At 35.9% G+C, this 24824-nt stretch overlaps 1 protein-coding gene across 6 annotated transcripts in view; it reads left to right on the top strand.

The window, feature by feature from the left end:
- PDE1A (phosphodiesterase 1A) overlaps window positions 1–24824 on the top strand; it is a 152622-nt gene that overhangs the window by 101965 nt on the left and 25833 nt on the right. For all 6 annotated transcript variants that reach the window (XM_021531327.3, XM_077785108.1, XM_021531325.3 and 3 more), the window contains 7 exons: window positions 7449–7631; window positions 8083–8149; window positions 9065–9181; window positions 11007–11147; window positions 16174–16274; window positions 18810–18935; window positions 24681–24782. In XM_021531327.3, the coding sequence (XP_021387002.1) occupies window positions 7449–7631; window positions 8083–8149; window positions 9065–9181; window positions 11007–11147; window positions 16174–16274; window positions 18810–18935; window positions 24681–24782 (837 nt within the window). The remainder of the gene's footprint in view (window positions 1–7448; window positions 7632–8082; window positions 8150–9064; window positions 9182–11006; window positions 11148–16173; window positions 16275–18809; window positions 18936–24680; window positions 24783–24824) is intronic.

The raw sequence follows: 24824 nt of genomic DNA, 5'->3' as shown, positions 1-24824 counted from the left end.
GCAAAAGCAGAGAAACAACACAACAGATTTTATTTATGAAGTTCTGAGAGTATTCTTCTTTGAAACAGGGATAGGCACTAGGGATAACCTTCCAAAACGAGGAAAAATTGTTTTGGGGCAGTGACTGTCAATATCTCTATAAAAGGTTCTGAGCTGATGGGGAGTTGGAAAGCCCAGACATCAGGCATTAAGTAAGTGCTGCTTTCCTATGAGCTCCATCATCTGTGGCCCCAAGTCACTCAATTAGCTTGTTTAACAAGATCCTTTTCCAACTGCTGCATCTGTCATTGCTGTACCAAATTCTCAAAAGAGATCAAACACTCTGGTGACTGAAGCTGAGGTTCATCATCAGCTGAAAATAACCAGGAGACTCTCACAGTTCCAGCCCCTCAGCAGATTTGCTCTGTGGAAGAAGTTCAAACTTAATCGATATTATAAATAATTCTGACAAATCTTGCAGCATTTTCTTCATTAATACCTGCCATTTGGCTCAAGGCAATGGAAGAAGGATATTTAGAGTCAAACAGGAAATAAATACAGCCTGATAATTCAGTCATGACAGCTGTTCCGTTCCTTGTAAATGCAGCTCTTCATTCATGATAACTGAAAAGAAAATAAGTCAAATAAAATCTAGATAATGATTGCAAGATGAAAGGAAAAAAATGTATTCCAAAGCTAAATAATAATAATAATAGTAATAATAATAAATCCTTATTGTGGAGACTACTTTTATGCTGTTCTGCATAAAATCAGGATAGTTTATTCCAATTATGTTTTATTTTCATATGCCTTAGTATGTTAGAAAATACACTTGATTTCAGGAGGATATTTATCTGTGTAGTTGCAGTTCCATATTGTTCATGCAGTTCCCTGTAGTTGCAGGGTTTATGTTTGTTTCAGACTGTATAATGCCCTTTTAATAAGGCTTTAACTACTTGAGAACTTTTGACTTGGAAAAGACTGCATTTCTGTAATGCATGAGATAGCTCTGTATTATATAGCTGGCAGGATTTTTTAGCATCTTTGATTCAACAGGTCATATCATAATAACAAATACAGGTTCATGAAGAAAAAGGTAACATAATTAATGGTGACATTATAGCAATATATATTCGCCTGAGAGGTCAAGAAGTAATGTTTCAATGACACTACTATGGCAGACACAGTTCTTGATAAAAAGCTCTTATTTAGGAAAAAAAGTACATACTGTGATGTGAATAGTGTTAGCTAAAAAGGAGATAATTTAACCTGGGCTTTGTGACTGCTGTTGTAATAAACACCTTGGACTAAGCTGAATTTCCAGTGTCTTACTCCAGCAACGCTCCAAATATTTCTGTGGTTTTGGAACTTAGACAGGGACAAACACATCCTCAAATTTTGGGCAAAAAGGAAATACGTTTAAATTGCAAGACAAAGAGTTTTGTTACTTTGTCTCACCAAAAGTCTGTGGTACCCTTCAATAGAGAAATACCCTTCACACCACAGAAATATCCATGACAGGAAGATGTGCATGTGTATCTTTGCCTGTGGGGTCCAAGGAAGCAGAAAGGAACCAAATGCTCAACTGGATCCTGGTGCTCCCAGAGCTCTGTGTTGTGGAAGTGGGAATGGAGCTTAGCAACACCCAACAACTAAATGAAACTCTCCTGTTTCCTGGAGATTTTGAGGTGAAGAATGGTCAGTATAGCTTGTCCTTGGGCAGCTTTCAGCACACAGTTTGCAAGCTGGAGAAGGCTGCTCCCTTGTATTTTCAAGTTTTTCAGTGCTGCAACAGAACTCAGGTCTGTGGCAGCTGCTATATCTTGGGCTAGGACTTAATAACTCAAAAAATAATAAACTGGGATGATACTTGGTAAATCTGTGCTTTCTTTCACACACTTCCAGCTGTCAATATATGTTTAGGAGCTTCCTGTTTTAAATGAGAACCAAAGTCAGTGAAGGACCCACCTTTGATATATTTTATAATATAGAATTCTCACAAGCTGTATTTTAATGTCAGCATTGTAAGGCTCTGATCTAGCACTCCAAAAGTTGCTGCTGAGCATCTCACAGCAGGAAACTGTTCCTTGACATTGCAGGACCACTGTGTTCTCACCTGTAGCACACCAGATGGAGCTGCCTGTGAGTCACAGGGTTTCACTGGCTGTAAGGCTCTGGTTATGGAAGGAATTGTGCCAATTCAGACACCAATAGCTATTCAGGGATACCAGCAGAGATGGTCACACCAGCAAAATGCCTTTGGTAGTGCAAGGTTGAGAAACTTAAATTTTCTTACATCAAAGAGGTGTACATATTTTTAAAAGCTATTAAAAACATTTATCCTCAATCTTTCAATCTGAAAAGACAGATTAATTTGCTCATTTATACATGAAGGTGAATGATTTGTTCACAGAACAGTAGGGCATTCAGTCAATGATGTAATTTATTTTGAACATATTTCTTCTGAAAATTACCTTTTTGGGAAAAATCTATGAATATTAAAGAATACAATCTGCCAAGGATAGAACAGGTGGAATTGGCTGCTCTATTTGGTAATTATTTACCAGATGAAAAATATGGTCTGTGATTCCTCTCTCATCTGGCCTAGCTGGGGAGATATTTAAAGAGGCAATTATTTAAGCATGAAGTTAAATTTTAATCTTGAATATTCAGTCAAGTTTGCTGAGCGTGTATTGCTGTCCTTCACAGCCAACCCATGGTTAAATGTATTTTGCCTGTACAAAGAAATGTACCATTTGAAGTAAATCATTCAGTTTATCCACTAAGGGAATCTACAATTGATACTTTTGCAAAAGCTTATTGTGTTGAGATTAATTCAGTATGTTCCACCCTTATAAAAGCTTAAAATAAGCCTTTGAAACCTTTTTACTAAGCTGGTTTGCTTTTGGAGCTTTTTTTGTGGTTTTTTTTTTGGGTTTTTTTGTTTTTTTTTTTTCTTTCTGAGAAGAAAGTTTACAAGATCATTCAAGTTGTATATTAAAAAAAAAAGCATTTAAAATAACTGAAAATCTACTAAATTCTGACTAAGCTTCTCAGTTCAGTTAGGGTATTTAAAAAATGGCCAGCATCCCTTTTCCGAAGTTATCGAATTTTTCTGTTTCAAAGTTTTTGCTGGTACTTCATCTTCAAATCATGCCCTGAATTAGTCCTTGCCCTATAGAACTCCCATAGCTATATCAAAGTGAAAGGAAAGGAAAGAGAAAAGACACTGGCTCACATCTGCACTCTGAAAAATGGTATTTTTTAATCATGAGCATCCTGAGCCAAACCTTAATATTGTTGTTGGCCTTTGGTATATACCTCTGCATTTCTGAGTAGGCAGTACATACCAACAAGTGAAAATTTCAGTAACAGTGGTCCTTCCTACATTGCTTCTCTTCTGTTGTAATTCCTGCATTTATTCAAAATTATTTTCTGTTTATTTTAATCAATTGGTAATTCTTCATATGTGGACAATTTTTCTAAGAATGTGCTAATTTTATGAGTACAACATGTTAGTAAAACCATGATTTCCTTTGGAAAGACCTTTATGTACCAAAAATGCTCCTCATTCATTTTTGCAGTTTGTTTATCCTTTTTGGGAGTCAAGAGAGCCTTTTAGTGAATGTAAGTGGAAGTTGTAATGGACTATAGAGGATGGAAATATTGATTGAATATATTGATTCATGCTTATTCAGGAAGGTAGGGAGATAATAGAACTAAATAATTGATTAAATGTAAGCTGACTATTTAGACTGTAAATTCTTCTGCGTTCTAGACCCAGGTGAGGACTTTAATTCACTCTTAAAGGCTTGACTAATTCACTAATTGGCAAAGAGCTAGTACCACCTTCTTAACCTCTTCTCTGGAAATCTTCCACTACCTCTGTAAGGCAGCATGATTGATCAACAAAGATGGAATTTTTTTCCCCATAGCCATTATCTAATTTTAATTTTTTTCATTTTCTTTTCTTTCTTCTCCTCCATAGTACATCTGATATATTCCTAAGGGAAAAGAAATACACTTCTGACTAGTGCATTACTATATTTAAAATTCTGATTAAATGAAGAGAGCTAGAAATTATCACTACTTGAATTTTGAAAAATTATTCTTGGCAAAAAACACAGTACTGCGACAAGAAGATCAGGTTATTAGTTACTATGACTGCAGCATTAATTGATTGCTAAGCTGAAATGCCAAGGGCCATGTCTTACTTATTCCCACAACTGTCAATGAAAGTTCTACTCGTGGAATGAATAGAATTAAATAACCCAAGCCTCCCCCTCTCCTTCCCACGCATATCTCTTCCTCGTATTGCATCTACTTAACAGGCTGATGATATATGAGCAAAATAAGTGTATGTAACCCTGAAATTCTGATTATGTGTTGAACAAAAAAAAGTATTTTCAGTGGCACATTATGGTAGAGCTCTTTTTGTTGTTTTATTTTTTTAGCATTTTTGGGTGTTCCTTTGCTTTATGGAAGAAAAATTAAAGTGTGTGCCTTGGCATCTATTGGTATATTTATGTAATTCAATTGGGATATTTGAGTTCATGCCTCCTGGTTGAATGAAATTTATCTCAGCAGTGTTTTACTTGAGACTGATTGTGGAACAGCTACCTAGCTTTAAAATGCCCACAATCTCTGATCTTCAGGTTGGTTGATTTGGAGGATGAGGCTCTGGGCCTTGTGGTCACTCCATTCCCAATACTTGCTAAGTTGCAGGCTGTAGCCTTGTGTTTGACAGGTATAGTCACGTGTCCATTAATTTTTCCAATGACAGTTTTGAGCCTGTGTGACAGTTTATGTTTTTGAAATGCCACAAATTTATATTACAGTTTACAAATTACATTTTGAAATTTATAATTACAACTTAGATTTCAAATCTTGCAAAAACCCCTGCAATATTTCATAGGAAGTTCAGTGGTTTGAATGTGTGCCTTTGTTTTGAACTTGTCATTTGATTTTATTTGATCTTCATACATTTTTTTTTTTGTTTTGTTTTAAAGGCATACAATTCTAGAACGGGCTAGAGTGAGATGAATGACTAGCCTTTATTTCCTCTCCTTAAATGTTGTTTCAATTAGGAACCTGAAAGAAACTAATCCTTTTTGAGAAGTTATTGACCTTATGTGATGAGGGATCTGTAAGATTTTGTGCTTACAAATTCTGTGTTGCCCTTTCTTTTCTAGATATTTAAGTTAGAAGCAGAGTCACTGAAGCTCTCTCCTCCCTACAAATTGTTCAGCTATCTCTCATCAGAGAGCAGTGGCCTCATGAAAATTACAGATAAATTAACACTTATTTCAAATACTACTTTCTCTGTTCCCTCTTCATGCAGTAACTCCTGCTTGCTGTCATTTACAGACTGAATAGTCCTCCTGCTTTACAAATGAATGGTTAAAAAGATTAGAGAGACTGCAGTGTGTCTTGCTAGTCTTAATTTGTACTCCAGTGGCTCATATCTGCAGAGCTCAGAGCTTGATCCCAGATTTAGATCTGCATCTGATCACAGCAAACTGGTGTAGAACCCTGCTTCCTGCTGCACAGGTGGTGTGGAATATCCTGGTTGCAAGCTCTGAGGTAGCCTAATGCCCATGGCCCTCTAATTGCAGGAATATTTGCATCTCATTTGAATAAAAGTTGGAATAGTTACAAAAATATATTTTAGGGCTCATAAGTTTTTTCCTTGTTATACTAAAAACATATCAAATGTCAAATATTCCTCAGAAATATAAATGTACTGATTTATCCAGGAATATTCAATGACAATGTTAGACTAGTATGGATTTAAGTGAACTATAACATACATTTTAGTTTAGGCAATAAAGCAAATTTGTAGCCCTTGACCTTTGGCTCGTCTCAGCCTTGGTTCAGCTTTACAAGATAATTTGCTCAAATCCTTTCATCTACACAAGTCCTGCTCTTCCAAATTAAGTTTCTGATTTTTGGCTGTTGTCCCACTGTCAGAAAATTTCATAATTCTTGCTCATTCTGCTCTTCTTGTACTCCATGTTAAAGAGCCTTCCTAGTGTGATAATTCTATGCCTCCAAAAAATAGGAATTTTTCTACTGTTCTTTCAGTAAACTTGGGAAGAATGAAGGGTTTATAATTTAATTTATAAATTAAGAATTTTATATTTTTTAAGCCCCAGTTGAAGAATCTCACAAAATATGCTGTTTTCCACATGGGCTGCTGAAATTGAGCATAAATATGCCATGTTCACCAATAATTTATATGATTCTTCTGACATGCTTCCTATTACTATAATCCCTCAGATAGCATTAGATTTATGTGGAGATTCTTTTGAACTATACCACACAGGCTTTCTTTACTCATCCATGTTTCAGAAAGGCAGCACTAGAGAAATAGACTTATGTAATCAAATAATACCTGCATTTCAATTGGTACCACTGGCAAGAAAATATTTCAAAAGGGTGGCATGCTTTGCATATATTCAGGTGACCCTAACTCTGGGGTTTCTTGCATAACAATTTTCCCTTCATTCAAAGGCAAAATTTATATCAGACCAAATAAGGGATTTGTTTCCTGGAAACTCCAGCACTCTGAGTGATAAGGGCAAATAACTGCAGGAAAAAGATTTATAGAAGAGTGGAATGGAAGTGTTGAGTCTGTTTAAAGAGAGAATTTAGTTAAATGTTTCTTCTAAATAAACTGATGACCTCTAATTCACTTTTGTTGAAGTGAAGTTTCTTTTTAGTACTTCTATTTTGCAAGTGTTATATATAACTTTTCTAGCTTTTTGAACTGCTAACAAATGTGAAAGCTGACTTGCAATCCAATCTTGTAGAATATCTTTACTGCTATGACATTGTTATCCTGCCTTCAATAGGAATACACATCTCTACATAGAAGGAATTAATTCTTTTCAATAAAGGAATTCATTCTCTTTAATGCTTTTATTGTGCTGCAGTAGCAGGATGAGCATGTGTACAGGGTGTTCACTGACATGCATGCACCCCATTGTTGCTATGTAGCATCATTTACTTTTGCATGTAAGTATCAAAACAATTGTATTGTTTGAGGCCAGATCAATAGACCACTGGTGCTTTTGCTTATAGCAGCAACCCTGCTGACAATTCTGTCAGTTCCTGTTTTAGAGGTCTTCTTGGGATTTTACAGCTCATTGGTTGCACTTCAACCCACCACTGCTCTGACGACTTACTAGAACCATCTTTTCTTGTCTTCAGTTGAAAAAGTTGCATTTTATTGTCTTGTACCTTCTGGAACATGAGCAGTGGAAGAGAGAGATGATATCTGCTGTGCACGGAGGAGCCCTGGTCTCAGTCCATCTGCCAGAGAAGACATTTAGTGATGTGCTGGCTTGGTCCTACAGTCAGCCTCAGCTCCTCTTAAATCAAGTTTTTTTTGCTGTTCACCTGTGAGTACTCTTCTTGTTAGGTCTGAGGTCTTGTTGGTTACGTTACCTTGTACTAATATTTTGTAGGAAACTTTTGGACACTGAAGATGAACTCTCTGACATCCAGTCGGATTCGGTCCCGCTGGAAGTGCGGGACTGGTTAGCTTCTACATTCACAAGAGAAATGGGAATAGTGAAGAGGAGACCTGAGGAAAAGCCCAAATTCAGAAGCATTGTGCACGCTGTACAAGCTGGGATTTTTGTAGAAAGGTGAGAGCTTTGTTTTCTTGTTACAGCAAGCACTGCATTTAATCACAGTGTCTGCCATCCTTTAAATGGTGGGATGAACCTGAGGCAAATCTTTGAGCCAGAATTTATGCTTAATTTTCTGCAGATACTCAATTTTTTTATACAGAAGTCCAAATGAAACCTCTAAATTTGTAAAATTTCCTAAGCCTTGGAAAATTCTGGGGATGGACTCAATGTCTTTGTAACTTCTACACTAAATTGTACCAAAGACTGTTCTAATATTAAAGGGTAATATACTTGCAAAGAGGTTTGTCTCATAATTTCATAAAAGATTACATAAATCTTTGGGGTCAGACCCTTAAATAGATTCATGTTATTTCAGAAACTCTGAAAGCAAAAATAAAAAAGGATAAAGTGTTCCAGTATGTTTTTAAAGAAGTTCTATTTCTTAATATTTTATTTGTTCTTTTAGGATGTACCGAAAAACTTCAAGCATGGTTGGTTTGGCTTATCCAGCAGAAGTGATAGTCACATTTAAGGTAAAAGAAGCTTAATTATTGTGAAAATTGAATGTATTTGCACTTACTTTTAGTGGTTTTAGGGTCAAATGAATATTTTTCTACTGAACATACCCTAGCCATAGTTATTACTACAGAACTGAGCACAAAGTACAGAGAAACTAATAGTTAAAAATTCAAAAATAACATATGATTCTGATTAATTCTGATTTCATGTAGATCCTATGAGAGTAATAGAATGAAATTTGTATAGAAGTTCTTATAGAAATGTGAGACAGTTTTATCAGCTCCCAGTGGTATTGTAATCAGCATCTCGGACAGCAGCATTTGCTTCCTTTTTAGGAGAGAAAAGAAGATAGTATTGGGATAGAGCTAACAAAAGAAACTGAAGCTTATGGAACAAGTACAGTATTTGCTGTATATTTAAAGTATTACTGTAGTTCAGCCAAAATATGATCTTTTATAGTAAGCTGAGTTCCTATGTCTATGAATGGAATTACAAACTAGTATTTCTTGAGAATTAAGTACCTCTACTTTTCCCCTGAAAGCCAAACAATTGTATTTTTCTCAAATTGCTTTATGTTTAATGACATCAGTGTTAATGACATTGCATATTTGAAGGGTGTTATTCAGAGTAGCTCCATGAGGTTGTATAGACAATTTGTACTGAGAAAGTTAAACTTGGAAGTTTATGACCTTTGATTTGGCATGCAAAGTGGCCTCAGTCATGTTTCAAGTATTTTATTCATAACTGAGACCATTGTTTAATTGTTTTCATCATTAATATTGTCATTAATGTGTTATCTACATTAGGAATTTGAAAGATTTGGATAATAAAAGCACCAAACTCTCCCTCTTCCCTCTAGATACTAGCCAAATGGATGGAAATTTAATGATTTTTTGTTTTTTGTTGTTTTCCTTTTCCCTTGTCTACAGGATGTTGATAAGTGGTCTTTTGACGTATTTGCCCTTAATGAAGCAAGTGGAGAGCACAGTCTGAAATTTATGATGTATGAGCTGCTAACCCGATATGACCTTTTGAGCCGTTTCAAGGTCAGGAACTAACCACAAATAAAAAAGATGTATGCAAAAATACGTGTCAAGTGTAAAGTACAAGAAAAGCAGAATTGAAATGCTTTTTATTGTACAATGCAGTGTAGAATTTCAAAGAATATGGCAAATGAAATATTGTAAAATGCCAATAGTTCTGCCAAACTGAAATTCACCCAGAACATGCAAAGTTTTCTGCAACCCAAAAAATGGAAAGCTAGGTAGACCTTTGTCATGTCATTTGTATTACATAAATAGATTATGTATATAGACTATTAACTCAGCAAGTCTAAACCAGTGTCCCACCCTTATAGATCAAAAATTACTAAAAAGGCAAAAAACTGTAGTTAGTCCTAAATACTTTTTTCATTGTCTGGATTATGCTGTATTGATCCCAGGGGGGGATATATAAAGAGAAAAATTGCTTTTCCAAGGTGTAGGGATTTTTCAATACAATATGGAGTCCTTGTAGCCAGCTTTGAAAGGCTGAGATAAAAAAATAATTCAAAATGATAAATTTATTGTTACAGTACCAAATGAAAGGTTTTTTTATAGTTTCAAAATCTCTTTGCTGCAAAAACTCTGTGTTCTTTTGAAGAGGCTGGCTTGTCCTGAAGTTTCTTGAATATTTTAACTTTTTCCAACAGGCTTTATTTGCTTGAAGTCAGAACCACAACAGGACCGCCATTATAAAAGAGACATGAAGTACACCATGCTACTGGTAGAGTGGGTTTAAGCCCATTCTCAGTCCCATTATTTATGTTGCAGAATTTTTAAATAAATAAGAAATTATTAAGGGATATGCAATTTCATGAAATGGGTGAAGTGGTTTATCCCTAGGCAGCAAATAAGCACCACACTGCCACTCGCTCACTCCTCTCCCCAGAAGGATGGGGGAAACAATTGGAGGCGTAAAAGTGAGAAAACTTGTGGGTTGCAATATGTACAGTTTAATAATGATGGTGATAATAATATAGAAAATTAATATTTAAGAGGGAAATCAACCCCGAGAAGAAAGGCTGCCAATGAAGCAGTTGCTGGGCAGCAGCAGCAGCTGAGGGCTGCCCAGGCAGTCCCCAGGCAGCAGTGCCCAGCCAGGCTCCCCCAGCCTGGGGCTGCTGCCCATGAGGCCGTGTGGAGCAGCATCCCTGGGGTCAGCAGGGCCAGCTGTCCCAGCTGTGTCCCTTCCCACCTTCTTGTGCACCCCAGGCTGCCCGCTGGTGGGTGGGATGGGGAGCAGAAAAGGCCTTGACTCTGTGCAGTTGCTGATCAGCAGTAACTAACACATCCTGCAGTTATCAGCTCTGTTTACAGCTCAAATCCAAAATGTTGAGCCATACCAGCTACTATGAAGGAAATTAACTCTGTCCCTGCCAAAACCAGCACAATGCAAAAATAAGTGGGACAAGATAGTACCTGTACTTCACACGTTGTCTGGAGGAAAGAAAGTTGTACTATGACATTAAAGCAAATCTTGTCTCAAGTAAGGTAAAAAGTGGTGAAGAAAAGAAGATAATCCTATCTCTCATGCCTGTGTTATACATGCAACCTCTGCAACCCTGGTGCAGACAGACATGCCTTGAAAACCATTTGGTTGATAGGTCTGCAATGTCTTGTACATGGTGTATGTAGAGAGATACAACATCTACAGAAATTGTGTGAGACTCACTGGTGTATGTATGATACCAGACCTTTGCATTTTAAATTTTCTTTTATTGTTTGCCCACTAGATGCCATGGTATATTATTTGTGATTAATTTATTGCGTGCTTGACTTCGCAGCTGTTGCAGGAAAAGAACCAATTATTTTACTGTTTTCTTGTCTATAGATCCCTGTTCCAAATCTTATTTCTTTTGCTGAAGCTCTTGAAGTTGGTTACAGCAAATACAAGAATCCCTATCACAATTTGGTCCATGCAGCTGATGTTACTCAAACTGTGCATTACATAATGATTCACACTGGCATCATGGTAAGAAGTATTGTGAAATTCAATTTCTTTTCTCAGACTCTGCTGTTTTGAATAAATGTGTACATGTTTCTTTTCTAACGGAAAAAGCTCAGTTGCAAATTTTGCAGAGAGATTCAAGAACTACTGTTCAGGCTGTGAACTTTATTTCATTTTAACAGTTCTTACAGGCTGAACTTCTCTCAATGCAGAGGGAAAGAGGAAGAAAAAAAATAATCCTTAAATTCTTTTTGCTTTTTATCGCCTGGATTTAGGTATTTTATATCATATTTAATGAGATAGATTTGCAGGAGTGGGCAGGTGAGAATTTTTTACTTTCACATCACAGTATGGGAGGTGTGATCAGGCAAGGAAGCTTTCGTATCTGCAGAGGTCCTGGCTGTTGAAAGATGTACTGAATCAGTGCAGGCTTAGAATTATATCATCATGGAGTGGCTTGGGTTGGAAGGGACTTCAAAAACAACTCAGTTCCAGCCATCCTGCCATAGGCAAGGACACCTTCCTCTAGACCAGGCTGCTCAAGGCCCCATCCAGCCCTGCATTAAACTCTGAAACTGCTCTTTCTTTCAGTTTTTAACCTTCTTTAGCAGTGCTCTTGCATACTCTATCTGCCTATAGTAGGCAGGCTATTGCATTTGCCTTGAAAGAGCACGATATTTTAAATTAATTATTTGGGAACTGAAATTAATCTGTGGAAGCATTTTCATGTCTTAAAATTGATCTTAAATTTAATATCAGCAGTGGAATTCTCCTCACTATTAGCTTACTAGGCAAAAGTAAATACTGACTGAAAGAAAATGGAAATTGCTGTCAATGGCTTTTTGATAATTTGTCTTCCCTGTGAATACAGTTGTTTAAAAACCCAATGAACCAAAAAACAAACAACAAATGAAACAGCTGGGAAGAAATAGTGTCTGATTTCTGTTTGCAGAGCTGTGAAACAATTCCAGAAGACTTTGGAAAGGAAAGGTTTAGAGCTGACTCTGGATTTTTTTTCCTCCTATAAATGCACAATAAATGACAGTCAATCACTTATGTTAAGCCTTTTCTCACTTAAAATGCCCTTGGCTTCAGGGTGGGCAAGGAAAAGTCCCCAGGCATTGCATGTTTTTATTCTACTGTTTGAAGGGAGTATGTTGCTTGTGTTTAAAGCCATATTTTAACTCTAATACCACTTCTTAAATGAAGCCTGGAGTCTTCACCAGACAAGATTCCTTTTTAGATTGAGAAGTTTTCTTGAGAAAGCACTTCCATATCAGACTGAAGCAGAGGCTAGACAGCTCTTGCCAAGAGGAGTCCAAACCAAAGTTGTTTTATATAATATTCAACTATCAAAATAATATTTTAGTGAATGAAAATTCTTGAAGATATTAGATTAACTGCAAGAGTTAAGTGATATGAGCCATGTCATTGTTGCAAGTAGACACCTGGATCAGGAACTTGCCAGGAGGAAAATCCTCTTGTTTTATTATAAACATCCCTCTGGCCCATTGTATCTGCCCCTCTGCCCTTCAAAAAAAAAAAAAAAAAAAACAACAAAAAACCACAAAACCAAAACCAACCAAACAACAACAACAACAAAAAAAAAAACCAACAACAAAAACAAAAACAACAACAAAAAAAAAACAACATTCAGATTTTCCTTGTGATGCCAGGACATAGTTCCAACTTCCAGAGCTGTACTAGTAATTTTAGGACATTTAGCCATTGAGTTCCAACTTCCAGAGCTGTACTAGTAATTTTGGGACATTTAGCCATTGAGTTCCAACTTCCAGAGCTGTACTAGTAATTTTGGGACATTTAGCCATTGCTTAAACCACTTTGAAAGACACTTTGTGTATCTCTGAACACTAAATAAAAAAATCTGTTTTGTATTTGAATATCTGATATTTCACTGCGTGCACATGAGTGTGAGACAGGCCTTTCCAGCATGAGTATTACAGTATCAGCATATTAACCTTCTAACTGCCTTAATCATGTGTCCAAATCAAGTCTAAAAAAGTTTAGACTTTACTGTTGCAAAATCTCATTAATCTTGCAAAACTGCTACAGAACATTTCTGCTAAATTAGTCCAGGTTTAATTCATTAGCCATTCTATGATTCTGTGGTGCTATGATACTGGAAAGTTCTTGGAAAGAAATCTAACTAGGACACCACTTAGTCAAGAGTGCCTCCAAACAGATGTACTTGCCAGCAGAAGGAACATTTATGGAAATCAGTGTTTGAAAGAGGGCCTAGTGATTCTGCAGCTTGCAAAGTATTTCTCTCCCAAATGTCACTTGCAATTTGAGAAAGCATCAGTATCATAAAAATGTTCTATTTAACTTGATGGATTTTTTTTCCTGTTGCCTGGTTAACGCTCCAGTACCCTACTCAATAACAATTTAGAGTTTGCTTCTCAAGCCAACAGTTTACTGACATGTTCACTGTAATCCTTTTATAAAACTCTGCTCTATTTCTAATACCTGGATTAGAGTAAATATGATACAATTTAGATCAAATTCCTGTGATTTTTTTTGTTTGTGTTTTTATTTTTTCCAGATTGGTTTGCAATTTGAGGTTTTTCTGCTTTCATTTTCTCTTAAGGACTTGGTACTAACTCCAAGTCTTGCAGAGTTGCTAGTTTCCTTGTTTATTTCTGAAACATATTGAAGGAAAGATTTCCAAAAGCTGGGGTTTAGGAAATCTTTTGCATGATTCCTGTTGTTGAGGCCATATGTTTTGTACCTTTTATAGGAATCTAGAAAACAGTAGTATTTCCACATTTGTCAAAAAAAATTGGCTAATCAGAGCTTATGCCTCTCCACAATCCCCTAGAGAGATTCTGGTGAACAGTAGGACATATTCAGAGCTGCTGTTAAAGAAATAAAATAATCATTATATTTTTCAAAAGTTGCTGTCTGTCTTAAGAAAGAAGATCTAGCCACCTCAAATCAATGTTAAATATCACAGATGGCAGACAGTCTATTAACCTTCCCAAGAGACTAAATCCCAGATGATGCAACTGAAATGTATAACTCAAGCTTGCGTTTATGAAGTTCTCATCTTTATAAAGGTTTAAGAATCCGAGTCCCAGGGAATACATCTTGTAAAGAACTTTTGAGTCATCGATCATCTTCCCACCATCCCTTTTCTCTTCCCACGTACCTGTATTGCTCAAAGTAGAGGAAAAAATGTCTTTACTGCCAATAAGTGCATTGAGACTCCATTTCTTACTCAGTTTTTAACCTATCACTGTAAAAAAAAAATTCAAACAGAACTCATAAGTTGAAATGTATCTATTTACATATCAGCAATACATAATACTTCCATAGAAGACATAATTTATATTATCTATGACACCCACAAGACATAGTATCTTTCAAGAGGGAAGCATGTTTCAGCTCTTCTCAGCCTTGCAGACCCCAGATACTTGTTTTCCCCTCTTCCTTTTATAACGCACTTATTAACTGCCTCTGTAAGAGTATTTTTCTACTTCCTTAGAAATCCTTTAGCTAAAGTAGTTCTCTGATTTGATTACTGATCTCAATTTTGACTATACTAGTGTGTGTAGAGTACTTGCTCTTCTCTATTACTGTATGAAGTCTCTGTGTAGCCATAGATAGTGTCTGTGAGGAATGTTCTTCTGCTTATGAATGCATTGTCTAGCAATGACTTTATTTGCTACAAAAGCCGACCTTTGAAAAGGCATCTTAAAGAAAAAATTATGTTTAGCTTTCGTTACACTTTCTGTGTTTCTTTTCTGTTTGGTATGTTAAAAACATTGTGAGAGCCAGGACTGGTCATGGCCTGGTTTCTTGTGACACACAATATGATGAAGGTCATTGTTTCCATTTTTAGAACTGCTTACAGTACATTCTCATTCCTGTGTCTGTGACCTTTCTAATCCTATACTGCCTCACCAACAGCCAGTACTTGTTTCTCAGCAGCCCTATTGTGTCACTGAATGACCTATTTAGTTATTCTCACGTGGCTAATGAATCTTGACTCTTTCCTTTCTTCTTTGTTAAAAGAAGAAGAAGGCAACTTTTACTACATTTCACAACTTATGCATTTCATATCCATTCATACACACATATGCACATTCATATGTGCACATTCGGGTGCATGAAGTTGAGATCATTCTTTCCTCCTTTTGTACAGAAGCTTACTTGTACACCAAAACCAGCTGAAATATGTGTGGAAATGCTTGACTAGCATTTGACTTAATCAGTCCTATGACTGTGGGGGTTAATTATCATATGATTTTTCTGCCCCCATCTTTAGATGGAGTAAGTTTTCTCCTCAAGGACTTCTTGTCATTCAAGAAATAAAACTTGAAAGAAGATAACAGGAGGTTATTTTCCTAACTGTGCAATACAGAAGAGCCTCATTTAGCAAGAGTTATAAAAGGGCTCAAACTCCAGGGTCCGCATTATTTTGTATACATGATCTACATTACCTTTTGTTCTGTGTAACTGTATGCTAGCCTTCTGTACTTTTTTAAATTTATTTTTTTTCATCAGTACGAAGTACGATAAAATTTAGAACAGAAAAATCTCCCATGGGCCTAATTTTAGTGCCATGTACACTGCTAAAATATAGATAATGCTAATTTTGACCCTTCAATTTATAATTAACTGTATATATAGTTTACTAAAAGACAAATGATAACCTAAACTTCATATAAGGTTTTTTTTTATTAATATACTGTAATTTGGCAAATGCCATGTGTGAACTAACAGAGTAGATACTCAAAGGACTTGAAAAATGAACTATGTGATTATTTTGATAACTTCTTACATTTTTGGCTGCCAATATTTACTTTGCTAGTGACCATAAGTATGTTAACTTGGTCTCAGAGAAATCATAAGTACAAGGACTTCTTTTATCGTACAGTACTGAAGTGTTATGGATATATGGTTATCTGGAGTGAGAGGAAAGTTTATTTAAGTTGAAGGTAATGCGAAACATAGTCTGTACTGTAGGATTTAATCTGAGTTAGGCTATTATTGAAAGTGTGACTATGATTTGTTTTTCATTTATCAGCACTGGCTCACAGAACTGGAAATTTTAGCAATGATCTTTGCAGCTGCCGTCCATGACTATGAACATACTGGGACCACAAACAATTTTCATATTCAGACAAGGTAAGTGATGTGGTCTCCTAAGAGTCATATCTGGAGTTTGCAGTTCATTCTGGTCACTGCTGAACTGTTTCATAGCTCTTGCTAATAAAGCCAGGAAGCAGCCAGGTCAGTCCTGGTTTTACAAATTGCTTCATCAACTTTGGTTCAGTTAATGGGATCAGTCACATGGTCAAAAACTGTGGAAAAGCAATAAGATAGCTCCATACTGTCTGAAATAATTCCATTTTGGAGCGGATATGTCAAGAGGAAATTTGAAAAGGTTCAGAACATTCATAACATGCGCTTGAAACCCCCTAAAATTAGTGAAATTTGTTCACTAAATTTCTGATACTACTGACTCAAAAAACTTCTTCTACTGTATCCTCATAAAAATGCCTTATCCCTTACAGCAATGTGCTTACATTTGTTTCACTATGTGTATTAAACAGAAGGGGAAACTTTCAAGTGCAGCTTTAGAAATACCTACCATGAGCCATCTCCTAGCATGTTTTGAAAGCAACAGCAATAGATATGAAAAAGAAATCTAAAAATGAATCCAGCTTGAAATTTAGGCTAGCTGTGTTCTCCTGCAGGTGCAGCATGTCATTCTAGCTGCTGCTCCTGTACAACAGCATGTAGTTCTCTCCCTTAAAATATTTTCATCTTATCAAAGGAAAATCCCTGACCAATCCATTACTGGGTGAAAAATGGTACATCTGATACTTAACCTAGTAAAAACCATCTTATTTTTCTCTTACACTGAGCTATACATTGTTTTTAGTATCCTCAGTTGAGGAGTTTGCTTTAGCTGCTCTTTAAAAAAAAATCAGCATGGCACTGGCATATTCTAACAAAACAGCTCCATGTCAGAAATTTATTGCTTTGGACACAAACATCCTCACACTCACTTATATGGATCAATTGTCCAGTGATAGCATTTAAATTAAATATATAACACAGTTTTTCTCCAAGATGTGGCTTTCAATTATGATAAATGCTAGATTTGCAGCCGAAATAAGGACACAATTCTTTTCTCCTTCAGCACAGTCTGTCTAAAAATAAACTTCAGTTTGTAGTTCCAAGTTTATATTAATTTTCTATTTTTGTCCTTATTATTTTGCTATGAAATACTGCAAGAGTGGAAAACTAATTAAGCTCATAGCCTTTGAATCTTATTCAGTCATACTTGCAAACAGGTATTTGTTATGTGATATAGCTCATTCTTCTCTCCTTGTATAACTTGGCCCTGATGTGGCATCCCAGACTGTGATTCCAAGCATCTTTTGCCTGAGGAAAATGGATGGAATGGCTGCCAAAATCGCAGCAAATCTTAGCGCTGCTTAAACGTAGTCATAAGTAGTTATGTTGATTTAAGTGTGCTTCATAAACATATGTGATTGGCATAACACAGATTTTCCCATGATTTTAGTTAGATTATGGATGTAAACATATTGATTATTTAGGCTTGCTATGGTTTGTTTCCTCTAAATAACATTTCCAATCCTATTTTAGTTATTTAGATTCCTTGGCACCATACATGGCAATATATACTGTTGCTCAACAGAACAAGAGGTTGAATTTAGCTTATTAATATCAGAGTAAGCTGCATTGCTAAATCAACACACCTTTCTTCTAGTACAGACTTGTTGCTGGACCAAATTGAAATATTCTGGAGTAGTTTTATCAGAACAGAATTGCAGCAGAGAGGTGACTTCTGAGATTGATTGTCTAGCAAGTCAGATCAAGTCTCAGGGGAACAAATTCCTCAAGAATTAATGATGTTTGAAGCTAAGTATGATAAATCCACACCACATAAAAACTTGTGAATGTCTCAGTGTAATTTTGGAATTGTGCATTAGTCTTTGATCATGAAGGAAGGGATATGTTAAATGTGCTCACATTATGGTATGAGTCTGTCTTTAGGAAGCAACTGAGGGCTTCCAAATTGCAGCTTAGCATCTCTGCCATCCCACTGTGATGTGGTCAAGGTTTCTTTGTTTTTCTGAGAAAAGATGGTGGCTGTATAAAACATACAAAATGGAAACTTTTTAATACCTTATTATTTCCAGCATCTTCTGATAACGAGTAGTGTAGGCCAAAGCACATCTCTCAGAGCAGGGAGAGTATCTTCTAATACCCATGTTATGTGTGCAGCCCCACTGTTGGTGAACACATTGCATTTTAAATGATGGTATTGTGTAAGTGTACTCTTGTAGCCTAATTAGAGCATTTCTGATGCTCTGTGAGCCTATCTGCAGTCAAGAAGCTCTAATCTCCCGAGTTTTTGCCAGTTAGGTCATATCAATAAAACATCACACATTTTAAAATATGACTTTCCCACAAACAGTGTATACAATGGTATAATGATAATTTTAAATGCATTTAAGATGGGAGATTTATCAGTAATTCATACAGTAGGAACAAATAAACATTGCTATATCTTTCTCTATGTATGTACATATAGTCAATATTTCTCATAGAGAACACATAGAACACCTTTCCCAGTGCCATTATCAGAACACCATTAGAAAATCTGCCTCTTTTCCCCCACACTAGGTCAGATGTTGCTATATTGTACAACGATCGTTCTGTTCTTGAAAATCATCATGTAAGTGCTGCTTACAGACTCATGCAGGAAGAAGAGATGAACATCCTGGCTAATCTAAACAAAGATGACTGGAGGTAAGACTCGCTGTGACATTCAAAACTACTCCCAGTATTTAAAAATAATAAAAACCACCAGGCCTTCCCTGTGGAGTCTATTTTAAGAGTTCAAATTACAGGAAGTTGACAGTGGAAAGAGTGATGGATGTTTAGAGCCTAGGGAAGGCTGCTGTGGTGTTAAGTGTTTGGTAGACTGTATAATTTTCCAAGTGAGGCTGTGCATTTATGAGGAGCAGTGCTGGAGTGTGTGGACAGAGTCTCAGGTGAAATAGCTCTTTAGGAAAACCACAATGCTGCCTGAGCTGGGCTGCCTTAGTCCAGCATGACCAGTGGGTTGAAATCACAGAGCAGAGTCACACTCTGCTGCCAGCTTGAGCACTGCTGCTCCTGGGATTTCAGCATAGTCACGTCTTAGTTAAGCATTAAAAAATGAATTGTGTGGACAGTCCAAAAATAATAAAGGCCCAGAAGTGCTACAGAGCATTTTTCTTTTTATTTTTAATTTTAGTGTAATTCATGAAGAAAATTTGGCCAGCTGAAAGATTAAGTATCATAATTGATGTATTACAAGTAACAAGACCCGTGCGGCTAAAATTCAAGTGTTAGAGTAAGACTCTCTGTTATGTAAAAGGAAGTGTTATCTTTGTATATTGTTGATGGATACATATTGTATTTAAAATATGAGTCTTCTGTGTGTTTCTGTAAACACAGATATTATTCAGCAGCACTAAAAAAACCCTTGCAGACAAGTGAACAGTGAAGTTCAGAGAAATATGTTCTGCTAGGGGAAAGCCTCCCACTATGAATGATGATACCATGAATAACAAAGCTAAACTCTGCTTTTTTTTGTCTTTTCACAAAATTATACATTTATGAAGGTATATATGAACATCAGGTCCTATTTTGCTGAGGTGTATATTTAAAGATTGACAGTTTTACATGGTAGATTTACATTATTTTACTTATTTACATGATGAGAAAACCCCTAAATAAAGCATTTATTGAATATGAGTCTGCTGGGCCTTCTGGGTTTCAATTAATTTTTATTCTGTACCTTTTTTATAAAATATTTTAAAAATCTGTATTTTTTTAAATTTAATACAAAGTGAGATAAGAAGCATACAATTTTTAGTTCTCTTAAAAGAATTCTTCTTAGAGGATATGCATTTAGATTTAGTTATCAGGAGGTTTGTGTTGTACATTTAGTTCTGGAGAAATTTCTTCAGAAGTAAATTGTAAACTTCATTGATAGGTGTCTACACACCTAGATTTTCAATGCCAACAAGAGCCAGCCTTGTTCCTCTTGAAACTATTTTGGGCCTAATAGTTTTGGAGCTGATAGGTCTCTGTGACCCTATTTTTGCTTGTCCTAGCTATTGAGTATGGAGAAGATTATTGTGCCAGTAGGCAGCCATCAGAAACTCATATTCTGTCTTTTACAACTGTAATTTTGGAGAGTTTAAAAAAACTATTTTCAAATCTTCAGACATGTTGCCTTGAGTATGTTTTTTTGAAGTGGTGTTGTTTCATATTGCATCCTACCAGAGAATGCTTCTGAGTAGGAAGAGGCTGAAGTTCTTCAGCTGAATTTCAATCCAGGAGTGTTCCAAGGATGGCTTGAAGACACTTATGCTTATCCCTAGTCCTGGCTTCTTCATCACTGGAGACCACCATGAATCAGTGTAGTCTGGGAATCCCTGCAGCAACATACAGTGGCTCCAGCTGATAGAAATCTGTAGTACAGTTTATCCCTGTCATTCCCTTTTGTTATGCCACTGAGGAAAAGAGTAGTAGGATGAAACCCAAATATTTGCGAGTGGAAAGAATAAAGGGGGGGAATGTGATAGGCTCTCTTCATGTTTCTGAAGAACACTCTTCTCTGCATAGATTGTTTGGCCATGTCTTCCCACAGCTTTTTGTCCAGTTCTGTTGTGGACCATTTTATCTAACTTTTGTTGCATTTCATTTCTCTGTGGTTTTTGAACCAGTGATAAGCTACTACATTCTTCTGGAACTTGCACATTCACACACTGGCTTGTTTACACTTACCTTTCAATCTTTTCTCACTATAACCTGATTATGTTTTCCTAGAATATCTTGTTTTGCAAATTTTGTTTTTATAGAGTACACAGATGCTATTATATGCAGCTCATTTGAAGCTGGTGAGATTTGGCAACTATAGAAAAGTAGAATTTATCATCTCTTTTTGGGTATATTCAGTAAAATGTAGAAGAAATGTATGAATTGACTAATAAGCTCAAGAATCTAACTAGGACATTCAGTTCCGTGTTTTGTCATTTAGCTCAGCAATTACATTCTGTTCTTTGAAGCAAGCAGTAAATTCCAAAGTGCCTGTCTGTGCCAACCTGCACAACCTGTTGCAGCGTGATACTTCAATTTAGAGGGTCAGTCATGGAAATGACAGTTTCCTGGTATTCACTGCTAATATCTAGAAATTCCTGTTACCCTTTATTTAATTGATGCAATGATGGATCTGGTAGCCACTTAACAGAGACTCTCAAATTTTCTTATTATTACTGGAGTGAACTTCTTGGATCTATACTGAAATTCATGCTGTTAAACAAACAGTTTGGAAGGTTGCACTGAATCAAGTTGGCAGTAAATTGAAATGATAATGTGTTCAACTTTTCAATGTACTTCCTGGCACTGATTAATTTCTTTACTTCTGTCATATCTATTTTCTTTAGTTGCAGCCATTTCATTTTTCAAAAATTTAACACTGCTGACTATTTAAACTGAGGTTCTGCTAGTTATTCTAGTAAAATGAAGCAAAATGACTGAAATTACTTTATAGTATTCAATTTTCTCTTCTACATGTTAACTTTAAGAAGATAAATGTGCTAATAAACTGCCAGCTTCAATTAAGTTTAAAACTTAAGACTTCTGCTCTGAGCTGGGGAACACTGCCAGCATTCTGAGGATGATGTCCTTTGTGGATAATGCATGTGACATTCATAACGATTTTTCATTCTTTTCTTGACTCTGAAAATTTGTTCCAGTCTTTGATATTGTTTTGTGTCTTTCACTTAGTGCCCTTAAATAACTAAAGAGGGATGCTCGTTTGTGCATGTTTGTTGCCCTTTCTCCTTTGATTTAGCAGGTTCCCAGTGTTCCAGCACTCCATGCAAAATGTCATTGTAGGTGGTGGGGCAGTATTAATGTCTCAAACCATCCCAGTCATAAGGCATACAGTGATATATTGCCTGATTATCAAAAACAAACAAACAAACAAAACAAAAAACAGAGAGAGAAATAAAATAGTATGTGTTATGTATAATGCAGATTCTGTCTAAGGCTTCCTATAACTTGAAGATGAGGCTTCAATTTTCACCTTGCTTTTGCTCATCTTAGTCTGTTCCTGCATTTTTTGATTAGTTTCCAGCTGAGTAAATGTCTTTGTCATGGACAAATCCAGATAAAGCTAGTTTCTATTTATTGGCTAACTACTTTTTCAAGAAGTTCATGTGTCACTCCTTGTCTCTTTATTACAGCATTGTTGATGTAATTTTTTTCACATAATCTTGCATCTATGTTTTTTTACAGTGTCCTATCTGTAGGACTTGTAGCTGTGAGAGGGTTGAGAAAGGATGCCAGCAGAGAACATGACAATTTACTTAAGTAAGGTGGAGATGGTAGACTCAAACCCAGTAATCTTCTGATTCTGGGCCTGAAAGATTGCCATGTGCTGTACGTGAATATTGTTACCACTTCCCTTCATAGTATGACAATATCTATGTGTCTTTTTGGGTGGTAGCAGGTATGTGTATTATCCTGAGGCTTGTAATTTGTAATGGGATCAGTCCAAGTTAACCCTCTGCGCAATGATAGCAGAAGAAGTATTTGTAGCTCCAGTAGAGCTTTACCTACCCTTTCCCCATCAGGTTTCATTTTTCTATCCTCTTGTTATGGTGGATATGAGCACAGGCAGTTAACAACTGCAGAAGTCTCTCTTTTGCAGTTAAGCAGATTTTTAGTGGCCTGAAATCTTCAGGAGTGTGTGACAGGACAGTGCTATACTGTTTGATCCTTATCCAGATGTTGTAGGTAAGAATTAGGGTTTTTTTTTTCCACTGCCATGACAATATAAATCAACTGAAAGTGTGGTTTTTCTTCACTGTGTGTGTCTTGCCTAGTAGGGGTGAGGTATCTTGTGAGTAGGGGTTAACTTATTTCAGATTACTCTGAAAAGTTCAGACATTGAATGTTCCTAAGAAAATCTCCCATGGAAAGGAGAAGTGATAATTATCTCTATAATTATCTTAAAAACAACAGGGTTTAACAATGCAGAGCCCTCATTCCTCTTGTAGTGTTAGCTGGAATTTTTTTTTTGGTTGGTTTGTTTTTTTGTTTTGCTTTTATTTTTTTAATGGTTTTGACTGTTTTGAAGGGTACACTTTGAAAGCAATGTGGAGGAGGAACAGTTGGGATGTAAAATAATTAGTATCTTATTATGAGGTCAGATAAGGCATTTTCTAAACACAAGTTGCTATGAGTGCATATTATTGAGTAGAAGTGAGAACATTGAGTCTTTATCCAGTTACATTAAAGCAAATCAGGAATATATACATAAAAATCAGCAACAAATATCTGCTTAAATATGTAATTAATTTGGATCAAAAGAAGTCTTGATAGTCTTTATAATAAAGTATTCTAATAGCCGAAAAAAACCCTGCAAATTACCTCTTGAAAGCATAGTCCTTTGAAAAGATCTGCATGTTTTTTGATTTACTTAAATCAAATATATGAATACAATATGAAAAATCATATTGAGAATGACTAAAGTAGGATTTTACTGTTGTATTTGATACTTGGACATCCTTAAGATTGGGGGTGTGCTCATGAAGATATATGGTCCATAATGAAAGGTTTAATGTGGTAAATTCCCCATATACATATGAGCACCACTGGTCCTCCTAGGCCATTAAAAAATCATATAAAGAAGGACCCACTGGACTCCTACATGGTCTATATATGATCATCAAGGAGACAGAATTTTCTAAATCAATAATTATTGTTGACAAAATTAATTAAATTTTCTATTTACAATCAGAATAAAGTTTCTTACATTATTCATGTTTTATTAGTTTCATATTGATTAAATAGAAACTGGACAAGCCAACATCTCTAATCATATACCAAGACAGAGATAAATTATTAATCCCAAACCTCTTCTGATTCATTAAATAGGTATTACAATACTTTTGGAATGAGAGGTAGTTTGTCATAGTGATCATATCTTGGTGTAAAGTTGATAGTATTTCAGATGTAATACCTCTTCCTCCTCTGAGAGCAAGCCACCACAGCCTTTCTCCTAGGCTTGGTGTTATGCACACTCTTCACTAATATGAGGGCAGTAAAAATGTATCCTGTTGCATGGTGGTAAACCCAGAGAACAACTTGTATTTTGAATATTCTACTGCTGGAAAAAATGAGGAATGACTTATAATGGGCAAGAGAATTGCATGTAATATTAGTTTATGTACTAGGAAATAGGATTTACAAAATAGTGTGACTCTGAAATAATGACTGAAGAGTACATTTTCTGAGGTACATTGCTTTCACAGAATCCCTTTAGGATACAGTGTTCAGGTTGTTAATAATTTATTTAAATGCTTTTTAAAATGTAATAAAACCCATGATGTTGTTTTGAAAGTTATAAATTAACAAATACTGCTTAAACAAATGTACCATACATAGAATAAATGAATTTTAATCAGTCATTTTGCTTTTAATTATTCTTAGGGAGTTGCGTAGCTTGGTCATTGAGATGGTCTTGTCTACAGACATGTCGGGTCATTTCCAACAAATTAAAACAATGCGACACACTCTACAGCAGGCACAGGGGTAGGTTATTTTCCATTCTGTTCATTATCTGCAGTCTTTCAA

This window comes from Lonchura striata, chromosome 8 (assembly GCF_046129695.1).
Source record: "Lonchura striata isolate bLonStr1 chromosome 8, bLonStr1.mat, whole genome shotgun sequence".
Classification (NCBI taxonomy): Eukaryota; Metazoa; Chordata; class Aves; order Passeriformes; family Estrildidae; genus Lonchura; species Lonchura striata.
This window is presented reverse-complemented; position numbering and strand designations above follow the sequence as displayed.